General features: G+C 38.9%; 1 protein-coding gene and 1 long non-coding RNA gene across 4 annotated transcripts in view; one reads left to right on the forward strand and one right to left on the reverse strand.

Annotated features, from left to right (window-relative positions):
• Positions 1-13,977, forward strand: part of UPRT (uracil phosphoribosyltransferase homolog) — a 42,909-nt gene that overhangs the window by 9,856 nt on the left and 19,076 nt on the right. The window contains exon 2 of one of the 3 annotated variants that reach the window (XM_049705129.1): positions 10,409-10,493. The exons of the other annotated variants lie outside the window; for them this stretch is intronic. Coding sequence (XP_049561086.1) covers positions 10,462-10,493 — 32 coding nt within the window. The 5' untranslated portion in view covers positions 10,409-10,461. The remainder of the gene's footprint in view (positions 1-10,408; positions 10,494-13,977) is intronic. 3 annotated transcript variants of the gene reach the window in all.
• LOC125963134 (uncharacterized) overlaps positions 562-13,977 on the reverse strand; it is a 66,119-nt gene continuing 52,703 nt past the window's right edge. The window contains exon 2 of the long non-coding RNA XR_007474948.1: positions 562-1,240. This is a non-coding gene — a long non-coding RNA (uncharacterized LOC125963134). The remainder of the gene's footprint in view (positions 1,241-13,977) is intronic.

Raw genomic sequence — 13,977 nt, forward strand, 5'->3', positions numbered from 1 at the left:
CCCTCCCACTCTCACTATCCCACCCCTCTAGGTGGTCACAGAACACCGAGCTGATCTCCCTGTGCTACGCGGCTGCTTCCCACTAGCTATCTATTTTACGTTTGGAGTGTATATATGTCCATGCCACTCTCTCACTTTGTCACAGCTTACATTTCCTCCTCCCCATATCCTCAAGTCCATTCTCTAGTAGATCTGTGTCTTTATTCCTGTCTTACCCTTAGGTTTTTCATGACATTTTTTCCCTTAAATTCCATATATATGTGTTAGCATACGGTATTTGTCTTTCTCTTTCTGACTGACTTCACTCTGTATGACAGACTCTAGGTCCATCCACCTTATTACAAATAGCTCAAATTCGTTTCTTTTTATGGCTGAGTAATATTCCATTGTATATATGTGCCACATCTTCTTTATCCATTCATCAGATGATGGACACGTAGGTTGTTTCCATCTCCGGGCTATTGTAAATAGAGCTGCAATGAACATTTTGGTACATTATTCTACTAGAATTATGGTTTTCTCAGGGTATATGCCCAGTAGTGGGATTGCTGAGTCATATGGTAGTTCTATTTGTAGTTTTTTAAGGAACCTCCATACTGTTTTCCATAGTGGCTGTACCAATTCACATTCCCACCAGCAGTGCAAGAGTGTTCCCTTTTCTCCACACCCTCTCCAGCATTTATTGTTTCTAGATTCTTTGATGATGGCCATTCTAACTGGTGTTAGATGATATCTCGTTGTACTTTTGCTTTGCATTTCTCTAATGATTAATGATGTTGAGCATTCTTTCATGTATTTTTTGGCAATCTGTATATCTTCTTTGGAGAAATCGCTATTTAGGTCTTCTGCCCATTTTTGGAATGGGTTGTTTGTTTTTCTGTTATTGAGCTACATGAGCTGTTTGTAAATTTTGGAGATTAATCCTTTGTCAGTTGCTTCATTTGCAAATATTTTCTCCCATTCAGAGGGTTGCCTTTTGGTCTTGCTTATGGTTCCCTTTCCTGTGCAAAAGCTTAGAAGTTTCATTAGGTCCAGTTTCTTTATTTATGTTTTTATTTCCATTTTCTAGGAGGTGGTTAAAAAAGGATCTTGCTGTGATTTATGTCATAGAGTGTTCTGCCTATGTTTTCCTCTAAGAGTTTGATAGTTTCTGTCCTTACATTTAGGTCTTTAATCCATTTTGAGCTTATTTTTGTGTATGCTGTTAGGGAGTGATCTAATCTCATACATTTACATGTACCTGTCCAGTTTTCCAAGCACCACTTATTGCAGAGGCTGTCCTTTCTCTACTGTACATTCCTGACTCCTTTATCAAAGATAAGGTGACCATCTGTGCGAGGGTTTATCTCTGGGCTCTCTATCCTTTTCCATTGATCTATATTTCTGTTTTTGTGCCAGTACAATACTGTTTTGATTACTGTAGCTTTGTAGTAGTGTCTGAAGTCAGTGAGCCAGATTCCTCAAGCTCCGCTTTTCTTTCTCAAGATTGCTTTGGCTATTCAGGGTCTTTTTTGTTTCCATACAAATTGTGAAATTTTTTTGTTCTAGTTCTGTGAAAAATGCCAGTGGTAGTTTGATAGGGATTGCATTGCATATATAGATTGCTTTGGGTAGTAGAGTCATTTTCACAATGTTGATTCTTCCAATCCAAGAACATGGTATATCTCTCCATCTATTTGTATCATCTTTAATTTCTTTCACCAGTGTCTTATAATTTTCTGCATACAGGTCTTTTGTCTCCTTAGGTAGGTTTATTCCTAGATATTTTATTATTTTTGTTGCAATGGTACATGGGAGTGTTTTCTTGATTTCACTTTCAGATTTTTCATCATTAGTGTATAGGAATGCCAGAGATTTCTGTGCATTAATTTTGTATCCTGCTACTTTACAAAAGTCATTGATTAGCTCTAGTAGTTTTGTGGTAGCATCTTTAGGATTCTCTAGGCATAGTATCATGTCATCTGCAAACAGTGACAGCTTTACTTCTTTTCCGATTTGGATTCCTTTTATTTCCTTTTCTTCTCTGATTGCTGTGGCTGAAACTTCCAAAACTATGTTGAATAAGAGTGGTGAGAGTGGGCAACCTTGTCTTGTTCCTGATCTTAGTGAAAATGCTTTCAGTTTTTCACCATTGAGGACGATGTTGGCTGTGTGTTTGTTATATATGGCCTTTATTATGTTGAGGAAACTTCCCTCTATGCCTACTTTCTGGAGAGTTTTTATCATAAATGTGTGTTGAATTTTGTCAAAAGCTTTCTCTGCGTCTCTTGATATGACCATATGGTTTTTCTTCTTCAATTTGTTAATATGGTGTATCACATTGATTGATTTGTGTATATTGAAGAAACCTTGCATTCCTGGAAAAAACCCCACTCGATCATGGTGTATGATCCTTTTAATGTGCTGTTGGGTTCTGTTTGCCAGCATTTTGTTGAGGATTTTTGCATCTATGTTCATCAGTGATATTGGCCTGTTGTTTTCTTTCTTTGTGACATCCTTGTCTGGTTTTGATATCAGGCTATGGTGGCCTCGTAGAATGAGTTTGGGAGTGTTCCTCCCTCTGCTGTATTTTGGAAGAGTTTGAGAAGGATAGGTGTTTGCTCTTCCCTAAATTTTTGATAGAATTCACCTGTGAAGCCATTTGGTACTGGGCTTTTGTTTGTTGGAAGATTTTAAATCACAGTTTCAATTTCAGTGCTTGTGATGGTCTGTTCATATTTACTATTTCTTCCTGATACAGTTTTGGCAGGTTGTGCATTTCTAAGAATTTGTCCATTTCTTCCAGGTTGTCCATTTTATTGCCATAGAGTTGCCTGTAGTAATCTCTCATGATCTTTTGTATTTCTGCAGTGTCAGTTCTTACTTCTCCGTTTTCATTTCTAATTCTATGGATTTGAGTCTTCTCCCTTTTTTTCTTGATGAGTCTGGCTAATGGTTTATCAATTTTGTTTATCTTCCCGAAGAACCAGCTTTTAGTTTTATTGATCTTTGCTGTCGTTTTCTTCATTTCTTTTTCATTTATTTCTGATCTGATTTTTATGATTTCTTTCCTTCTGCTAACTTTGGATTTTTTTTGTACTTTTTACTCTAATTGCTTTAGATGCAAGATTAGCTTGTTTATTCGAGATTTTTCCTGTTTCTTAAGGTAGGATGGTATTGGTAAAAACTTCCCTCTTAGAACTGCTTTTGCTGCATCCCATAGGTTTTGGGTCATCGTGTCTCCATTGTCATTTGTTTCTAGGTATTTTTTGATTTCCTCTTTGATTTCTTCAGTGATAACTTCGTTATTAAGTAGTGCATTATTTAGCCTCCATATGTTTGTAGTTTTTACAGGTCTTTTTCTGTAATTGATATCTAGTCTCATAGCGTTGTGGTCGGAAAAGATACTTGATACGATTTCAAGTTTCTTAAATTTACCAAGGCTGGATTTGTGACCCAAGATATGATCTATCCTGGAGAGTGTTCCATGAGCACTTGAGAAAAATGTGTATTCTGTTGTTTTTGGATGGAATGTCCTATAAATATCAATTAAGTGTTTCTTGTTTAGTGGATCATTTAAAGCTTGTGTTTCCTTACTTATTTTCATTTTGGATGATCTGTTCATTGGTGAAAGTGGGGTGTAAAAATCCCCTACTATGAATGTGTTACTGTCGACTTCCTCTTTTTTTTTACATCTTTATTGGAGTATAATTACTTTACAATTGTGTGTTAGTTTCTGCTTTATAACAAAATGAATCAGTTGTACATATACATATGTTCCCATATCTCTTCCCTCTTGCATCTCCCTCCCTTCCACCCTCCCTATAGCACCCATCCAGGCGGTTACAAAGCCCTGAGCTGATATCCCTGTGCTATACGGCTGCTTCCCACTGGCTATCTACCTTACGTTTGGCAGTGTGTATATATATATATACACTATATATATAGTGAGAGAGCCTCTCTCTCGCTTTGTCACAGCTTACCCTTCCCCCTCCCCGTATCCTCAAGTCCATTCTCTAGTAGGTCTGTGTCTTTATTCCTGTCATACCCCTAGGTTCTTCATGACATTTTTTTCCTTAAATTCCATATATATGTGTTAGCATACTGTAGTTGTCTTTCTCTTTCTGACTTACTTCACTCTGTTTGACAGACTGTAGCTCTATCCACCTCATTACAAATAGCTCAATTTCGTTTCTTTTTATGGATGATTAATATTCCATTGTATATATGTGCCACGTCTTCTTTATAAATTCATCCGATGATGGACACTTAGGTTGTTTCCATCGCCGGGCTATTGTAAATAGAGCTGCAATGAACATTTTGGTACATGACTATTTTTGAATTATGGTTCTCTCAGGGTGTATGCCCAGTAGTGGGATTGCTGGGTTGTATCATAGCTCTATTTGTAGTTTTTTAAGGAACCTCCATACTGTTCTCCATAGTGGCTGTACCAATTCACATTCCCACCAGCAGTGCAAGAGTGTTCCCTTTACTCCACACCCTCTCCAGCATTTATTGTTTCTAGATTCTTTGATGATGGCCATTCTGACTGGTGTGAGATGATAGCTCCTTGTAGTTTTGATTTACATTTCTCTAATGAATAATGATGTTGAACATTCTTTCATGTGTTTGTTGGCAGTCTGTATATCTTCTATGGAGAAATGTCTATTTAGGTCTTCTGCCCATGTTTGGATTGAGTTTTTTGATTTTATGTTATTGAGCTGCAGGAGATGCTTATAAATTTTGGAGATTAATCCTTTGTCAGTTGCTTCATTTGCAAATATTTTCTCCCATTCTCAGGGTTGTCTTTTGGTCGTGTTTATGGTTTCCTTTGCTCTGCAAAAGCTTTGAAGTTTCATTAGGTCCCATTTGTTTATTTTTGTTTTTATTTCCATTTCTCTAGGAGGAGGGTCAAATAGGATCTTGCTGCAATTTATGTCATAGAGTGGTCTGCCTATGTTTTCCTCTAAGAGCTTGAAAGTTTCTGGTGCTACATTTAGGTCTTTAATCCATTTTGAGCTTATTTTTGTATATGGTGTTTGGGAGAGATCTAATCTCATACTTTCACATGTACTTGTCCACTTTTCCCAGCACCACTTATTGCAGAGGCTGTCCTTTCTCCACTGTACATTCTTGCCTCCTTTATCAAAGATAAGGTGACCATATGTGTGTGGGTTTATCTCTGGGCTTTCTGTCCTTTTCCTTTGATCTATGTTTCTGTTTTTGTGCCAGTACCATACTGTCTTGATTACTGTAGCTTTGTACTGTAGTCTGAAGTCAGGCAGCCTGATTCCTCCAGCTCCGTTTTTCGTTTTCAAGATTGCTCTGGCTATTTGGGGTCTTTTTGTTTCCATACAAATTGTGAAATTTTTTGTTCTATTTCTATGAAAAATACCAGTGGTAGTTTGATAGGGATTGCATTGAATATATAGATTGCTTTGGGTAGTAGAGTCATTTTCACAATGTTGATTCGTCCAATCCAAGAACATGGTATATCTCTCCATCTATTTGTATCATCTTTAATTTCTTTCATCAGTATCTTATAATTTTTTGCATACAGGTCTTTTGTCTCCGTAGGTAGGTTTATTCCTAGATATTTTATTATTTTTGTTGCAATGGTACATGGGAGTGTTTTCTTGATTTCACTTTCAGATTTTTCATCATTAGTGTATAGGAATGCCAGAGATTTCTGTGCATTAATTTTGTATCCTGCTACTTTACCAGAGTCATTGATTACCTCTAGTAGTTTTGTGGTAGCATCTTTAGGATTCTCTATGTATAGTATCATGTCATCTGCAAACAGTGACAGCTTTACTTTTTCTTTTCCAATTTGGATTCCTTTTATTTGCTTTTCTTCTCTGATTGCTGTGTCTGAAACTTCCAAAACTATGTTGAATAAGAGTGGTGAGAGTGGGCAACCTTGTCTTCTTCCTGATCTTAGTGGAAATGCTTTCAGTTTTTCACCATTGAGGACGATGTTGACTGCCGGTTTGTCATACATGGCCTTTATTATGTTGAGGAACGTTCCCTCTCTGCCTACTTTCTCCAGGACTTTTTATCATAAATTGTTGTTGAATTTTGTCAAAAGCTTTCTCTGCATCTATTGAGATGATCGTGTGGTTTTTCTCCTTCAATTTGTTAATATGGTGGATCACATTGATTGGTTTGCGTATATTGAACAATCCTTGCATTCCTGGAATAAACCCCACTTGATCATGGTGTATGATTCTTTTAATGTGTTGTTGGATTCTGTTTGCTAGTATCTTGTTGAGGATATTTGCATCTATGTTCATCAGTGATATTGGCCTGTAGTTTTCTTTCTTTGTGACATCCTTGTCTAGTTTTGGTATCAAGGTGATGGTGGCCTCGTAGAATGAGTTTGGGAGTGTTCCTCCCTCTGCTATATTTTGGAAGAGTTTGAGAAGGATAGGTGTTAGCTCTTCTCTAAATGTTTGATAGAATTCACCTGTGAAGCCATCTGGTCCTGGGCTTTTGTTTGTTGGAAGATTTTTAATCACAGTTTCAATTTCAGTGCTTGTGATTTTTCTGTTCATATATTCTATATTTTCCTGGTTCAGTCTCAGAACTTTATGCATTTCTAAGAATTTGTCCTTTTCTTCCAGGTTGTCCATTTTATTGGCATAGAGTTGCCTGTGGTAATCTCTCATGATCTTTTGTATTTGTGCAGTGTCAGTTGTTACTTCTCCTTTTTCATTTCCAATTCTATTGATTTGAGTCTTCTTCCTTTTATTCTTGATCAGTCTGGCTAATGATTTATCAATTTTGTTTACCTTCTCAAAGAACCAGCTTTTAGTTTTATTGATCTTTGCTATCATTTCCTTCATTTATTTTTCATTTATTTCTGATCTGATTTTTATAATTTCATTCCTTCTGCTAACTTTGGGGTTTTTTTGTTCTTCTTTGTCTTATTGCTTTAGGTGCAAGGTTACTTTGTTTATTTGAGTTGTTTCCTGTATCTTAAGGTAGGATTGTATTGCTATAAACTTTCCTCTTAGAACTCCTTTTGCTGCATCCCATAGATTTTTGTTCGTCGTGTCTTCATTGTCATTTGTTTCAAGGTATTTTTTGATTTCCTCTTTTATTTTTTCAGTGATCTCTTTGTTATTAAGTGTGAATTGTTTACCCTCCATGTGTTTGTATTTTTTACAGATCTTTTTCTGTAATTGATATCTAGTCTCCTAGCATTGTGGTCGGAAAAGATACTTGATACAATTTTAATTTTCTTAAATTTACCAGGCTTGATTTGTGACCCAAGATATGATCTATCCTGCAGAATGTTTCATGAGCACTTGAGAAAATGTGTATTCTGTTGTTTTTGGATGGAATGTTCTATAAATCTCAATTAAGTCCATCTTTTTTAGTGTATCATTTATAGCTTCTGTTTCCTTATTTATCTTCATTTTGGATGATCTGTTCATTGGTGAAAGTGAGGTTTTAAAGTCCTCTACTATGATTGTGTTACTGTCGATTTCCCCTTTTATGGCTGTTAGTATTTGCCTTATGTATTGAGGTGCTCCTATGTTGGGTGCATAAATATTTACAATTGTTATATCTTCTTCTTGGATCAATACCTTGATCATTATGTAGTGTCTTTCTTTGTCTCTTCTAATAGTCTTTATTTTAAAGTCTATTTTTCCTGATATGAGAATTGATACTACAGCTTTCTTTTGTTTTCCATTTGCATGGAATATATTTTTCCATCCCCTCACTTTCAGTCTGTATGTGTCTCTAGGTCTGAAGTGGGTCTCTTGTAGACAGCATATATATGGGTCTTGTCTTTGTATCCATTCAGCCAGTCTGTGTCTTTTGGTGGGAGCATTTAGTCCATTTACATTTAAGGTAATTATTGATATGTATGTTCCTATTCCCATTTTCTTAAGTGTTTTGGTTTGTTATTGTAAGGCTTTTCCTTCTCTTGTGTTTCTTGCCTAGAGAAGGTCCTTTAACCTTTGCTATAAAGCTGGTTTGGTGGTGCTGAACTCTCTCAGCTTTTGCTTGTCTGTAAAGGTTTTAATTTCTCCATCAAATCTGAATGAGATCCTTTCTGGGTAGAGTAATCTTGGTTGCAGGTTTTTCTCCTTCATCACTTTAAATATGTCCTGCCAGTCCCTTCTGACTTGCAGAGTTTCTGCTGAAAGATCAGCTGTTAACCTTATGGGGATTCTCTTGTGTGTTATTTGTTGTTTTTCCCTTGCTGCTTTTAATTTGTTTTCTTTTTATTTATTTTTTGACAGTTTGATTAATGTGTGTCTTGGTGTGTTTCTTCTTGTATTTATCCTGTATGGGACTCTCTGTGCTTCCTGGAGTTGATTAACTATTTCCTTTCCCATATTAGGGAAGTTTTCAACTATAATCTCTTCAAATATTTTCTCAGTCCCTTTCTTTTTCTCTTCTTCTTCTGGAACCCCTATAATTCGAATGTTGGTGCGTTTGATGTTGTCCCAGAGGTCTCTGAGACTGTCATCAGTTCTTTTCATTCTTTTTTCTTTATTCTGCTCTGCAGTAGTTACTTCCACTATTTTATCTTCCAGGTCACTTATCCGTTCTTCTGCCTCAGTTTTTCTGCTATTGATCCCTTCTAGAGTATTTTTAATTTCATTTATTGTGTTGTTCTTCGTTGCTTGTTTCATCTTTAATTCTTCTAGGTCCTTGTTAAATGTTTCTTGTATTTTCTGTATTCTATTTCTAAGATTTTGGATAATCTTTAGTATCATTATTCTGAATTCTTTTTCAGGTAGCTTGCCCATTTCCTCTTCATTTGTTAGGTCTGGTGGGTTTTTATCTTGCTCCTTCATCTGCTGTGTGTTTTTCTGCCTTTTCATTTTGCTTATCTTACTGTTTTGGGGGTCTCCTTTTTGCAGGCTGCGGGTTCGTAATTCCCGTTGTTTTTGGTGTCTGTCCCCAGTGGGTTAGGTTGGTTCAGTGGGTTGTGTAGGCTTCCTGGTAGAGGGGAGTAGTGCCTGTGTTCTGGTGGATGAGGCTGGTTCTTGTCTTTCTGGTGGGCAGGTCCATGTCTGGTGGTGTGTTTTGGGGTGTCTGTGGACTTATTATGATTTTAGGTAGCCTCTCTGCTAATGGGTGGGGTTGTGTTCCTCTCTTGCTAGTTGTTTGGCATAGGGTGTCCAGCACTGTAGCTTGCTGGTCGTTGAGTGAAGCTGGGTGTTGGTGTTGAGATGGACATCTCTGGGAGATTTTCGCCATTTGATATTATGTGGAGCTGGGAGGTCTCTTGTGGACCAGTGTCCTGAGGTTGGGTCTTCCACCTCAGAGGCACAGCACTGACTCCTGGCTGCAGCACCAAGAGCCTTTCATCCACACGGCTGGTTGCAGGTATTGATGTATATGCCCACCTTGAGATATTCCACTACTTTGTCTAAGTTGCCTGCTCTGGCAGCACGGAGTAAGCTTGCATTGCTGTCAGACATTTTTCGCCCCTTCAGTCCAGAAATTGTGCTTGAAGTGTCTGCTCAGAAATCCCAAATGATGCTGCTGATTGATGTGGATAATTTAAACATAAAACCATAACCCAGAATGAGGACTGCGACAGCCCCTGGTCACAAACCCGTGCGGTGTGACTGTGGGTTTTTAAGGAATGCAACCCACTTACTGTATTCTAACTGTACTTTAATTTCTAAATTGATTTAAGTAAACAGTGTCCATCTGAAGCCTGTCAAAAACATCAGGGGATAAGTTAGTAATTACTGTTTGTAGTGGGATGACCTGGAGCAGTGACTACTTTAACTGGAAGTCAAATAGCTATGCAGAGATAACAGTTCACGTTAGGTTCTCATAGTGTGTACCTTTTTTGGAATGTAGAGAAGTGCTTATCATCCAGAAGTTATCAGATGATGCTGATACTTTTGAGGAGAGTGTGAAGATGTTACAATGTCTGTTTCTAAAGTAAAATAATGAATTTGGGCAACTCTGATCAATTAACCTAACTTTTCTATGTAATATATTTGTGTAACTGTTTAAAAATTAAAGACAAACATTTCAGATGTGTTCTCAAGATATACTATTGAATATTTCTTTAAGACAAATCCAGACTTATCTTCCCTATTGAAAAACTGTGTTCTGGCTACTTAGACAAGTTTATGTAGGTCTAGCAAATGGGGAAGTAGGCGTCAGTCTTTTTTTCTTTTTTCTTGGTAGTTCGCTGACTTTTACTTCTTTGACAAGCATGTTGTGAAGGTTAATTATAGAAATGAAAGGTGAAAGTGTAATATTATTAGTATAGTTTCATTTGAAAACCACAGTACATAAAGCCTGTTTTAAATGGGCTGTCTATGTGTAGGTGTGTGGATAGAGTTTTCTGAGTTTAGGGAGTATTTATATATAAAGAATACAGACTTAGGGATTTTGGAAGATGGCAGAAGAGTAAGATGCGAGATCACCTTCCTCCCCACAGATACACCAGAAATACATCTACACGTGGAAGAACTCATACAGAACACCTCCTGAATGCTGGCAGAAGACCTCAGACCTCCCAAAAGGCAAGAAACTCCCCACATACCTGGGTAGGGCAAAAGAAAAAAGAATAAACAGAGACAAAAGGATAGGGACAGGACCTGCACCATTGGGAGGGAGATGTGAAGGAGGAAAGGTTTCCACACACTACGAAGCCCCTTCGTGGGCAGAGACTGCGGGTGGCGGAGGGGGAAAAGCTTCGGAGCCACGGAGGAGAGAACAGCAACAGGGGTGCAGAGGGCAAAGTGGAGAGATTCCCGCACAGAGGATCAGCGGACCAGCACACACCAGCTCAAGAGGCTTGTCTGCTCACCCGCCGGAGTGGGCAGGGCTGGGAGCTGAGGCTCGGGCTTCGGTCAGAGTGCAGGGAGAGGACTGGGGTTGGCGGCATGAGCACAGCCTGCAGGGCGTTAGTGCACCACGGCTAGGCGGGAGGGAGTCCGGGGAAAAGTCTGGACCTGCTGAAGAGGCAAGAGACTTTTTCTTCCCTCTTTGTTTCCTGGTGTGGGAGGAGAGGGGATTAAGAGCGCTGCTTAAAGGAGCTCCAGAGACGGGCGTGAGCCGCGGCTAAAAGCACGGACCACAGAGACGGGCATAAGATGCTAAGGCTGTTGCTGCCGCCACTAAGAAGCCTGTGTGTGAACACAGGTCACTATCCACACGCCCCTTCCAGGGAGCCTGTGCAGCCCGCCACTGCCAGGGTCCTGGGATCCAGGTACAACTTCCCCGGGAGAACGCATGGCGCGCCTCAGGCTGGTGCAACATCACGCCGGCCTCTGCCGCCGCAGGTTCACCCCACACTCCGTACCCCTCCCTCCCGCGGCCTGAGTGAGCCAGAGTCCCTGAAGCAGCTGCTCCTTTAACCCTGTCCTGTCTGAGCGAAGAACAGATGCCCTCCAGCGACCTACACTCAGAGGCGGGGCCAAATCCAAAGCTGAGCCCCGGGAGCTGAGAGAACAAAGAAGAGAAAGGGAAGGCTCTCCCAGCATCCTCGGAAGCAGCGGATTAAAGCTCCACAATCAACTTGATGTACCCTGCATCTGTGGAATACCTGAATAGACAACAAATCATCCAAAATTGAGGAGGTGGACTTTGAGAGCAAGATTAATGATTTTTTTCCCCTTTTCCTCTTTTTGTGAGTGTGTATGTGTATCCTTCTGTGTGAGATTTTGTCTGCATAGCTTTGCTTCCACCATTTGTCGTAGGGTTCTATCCATCCTTCTTTAAAAATTTTTTTCTTAATATTTTTTATTTTAGTAACTTTATTTTATTTTTATTTTATTTTACTTTATCTTCTTTCTTTCTTTCCTTCCTTCCCTCCTTTAGACAACAAATCACCCCAAATTGAGTAGGTGGACTTTGAGAGCAAGATTTATGATTTTTTCCCCTTTTCCTCTTTTTGTGAGTGTGTATGTGTATGCTTCTGTGTGAGATTTTGTCTGTATAGCTTTGCTTCCACCATTTGTTGTAGGGTACTATCTGTCCATTTTTTTTTAATGTTTTCTTCTTAATAGTTATTTTTTACTTTAATAACTTTCTTTTATTTTATCTTACTTTATCTTCTTTCTTTCTTTTTTCCTTCCTTCCCTCCTTCCTTCTTCCCTCTCTCCCTCCCTCCCTCCCTCCTTTCTTCCTTTCTTTCTTTCTTTCTTTCTTTCTACTTCTACTAATTCTTTCTTTCTACTTCTTCTCCCTTTTATTCTGAGCCGTGTGGATGAAGGGCTGTAGGTGCTGCAGCCAGGAGTCAGTGCTGTGCCTCTGAGGTGGGAGAGCCAACTTCAGGACACTGGTCCACAAGAGACCTCCCAGCTCCACGTAATATCAAATGGCGAAAATGTCCCAGAAATCTCCATCTCAACACTAGCAGCCAGCTTCACCCAACGACCAACAAGCTACAGTGCTGCACACCCTATACCAAACAACTAGCAAGACAGGAACACAACCCCACCCATTAGCAGAGAGGCTGCCTAAAATCATAATAAGTCGACAGACACCCAGAAACACACCAACAGACGTGGACTTGCCCACCAGAAAGACAAGATCCAGCCTCATCCACCAGAACACAGACACTAGTTCCCTCCACCAGGAAGCCTACACAGCCCACTGAACCAACCTTAGCCACTGGGGACAGACACCAAAAACAACGGGAACTATGAACCTGCAGCCTGCAAAAAGGAGATCCCAAACACAGTAAGATAAGCAAAATGAGAGGACAGAAAAACACACATCAGTTGAAGGAGCAAGATAAAAACGCATCAGACCTAACAAATGAAGAGGAAATATGCAGTCTACCTGAAAAAGAATTCAGAATAATGATAGTAAAGATGATCCAAAATCTTAGAAATAGAATACAGAAAATACAAGAAACATTTAACAAGGACCTAGAAGAACTAAAGATGAAACAAACAATGATGAACAACACAATAAATGAAATTAAAAATACTCTAGATGGGATCAATAGCAGAATAACTGAGGCAGAAGATGGGTAAGTGGCCTGGAAGATAAAATAGTGGAAATAACTACTGTAGAGCAGAATATAGAGAAAAGAATGAAAAGAACTGAGGACAGTCTCAGCGACCTCTGGGACAACATCAAACGCAACAACATTCGAATTATAGGGGTTCCAGAAGAAGAAGAGAAAAAGAAAGGGACTGAGAAAATATTTGAAGAGATTATAGTTGAAAACTTCCCTAATATGGGAAAGGAAATAGTTAATCAAGTCCAGGAAACACGGAGAGTCCCATACAGGATAAATCCAAGGAGAAACACGCCAAGACACATATTAATCAAGCTGTCAAAAAATAAATAAAAAGAAAACATATTAAAAGCAGCAAGGGAAAAACAACAAATAACACACAAGAGAATCCCCATAAGGTTAACAGCTGATCTTTCAGCAGAAACTCTGCAAGTCAGAAGGGACTGGCAGGACATATTTAAAGTGATGAAGGAGAAAAACCTGCAACCAAGATTACTCTACCCAGAAAGGATCTCATTCAGATTTGATGGAGAAATTAAAACCTTTACAGACAAGCAAAAGCTGAGAGTATTCAGCACCACCAAACCAGGTTTACAAGTGCTAAATGAACTTCTCTAGGCAAGAAACACAAGAGAAGGAAAAGACCTACAACAACGAACCCAAAACAATTAAGAAAATGGGAATAGGAACATACATATCGATAATTACCTTAAATGTAAATGGAATAAATGCTCCCACCAAAAGACACAGATTGGCTGAATGGATACGAAAATGAGACCCATATATACGCTGTCTGCAAGAGACCCACTTCAGACTTAGAGACACATACAGACTGATAGTAAGTGGATGGTAAAAGATATTCCATGCAAATGGAAAGCAAAAGAAAGCTGGAGTAGCAATTCTCATATCAGAGAAAATAGACTTTAAAATAAAGACTATTAGAAGAGACAAAGAAAGACACTACATAATGATCAAGGGATCGCTCCAAGAAGAAAGTATAGCAATTGTAAATATTTATGCAGCCAACACAGGAG

Source organism: Orcinus orca, chromosome X, assembly GCF_937001465.1.
Source record: "Orcinus orca chromosome X, mOrcOrc1.1, whole genome shotgun sequence".
Classification (NCBI taxonomy): Eukaryota; Metazoa; Chordata; class Mammalia; order Artiodactyla; family Delphinidae; genus Orcinus; species Orcinus orca.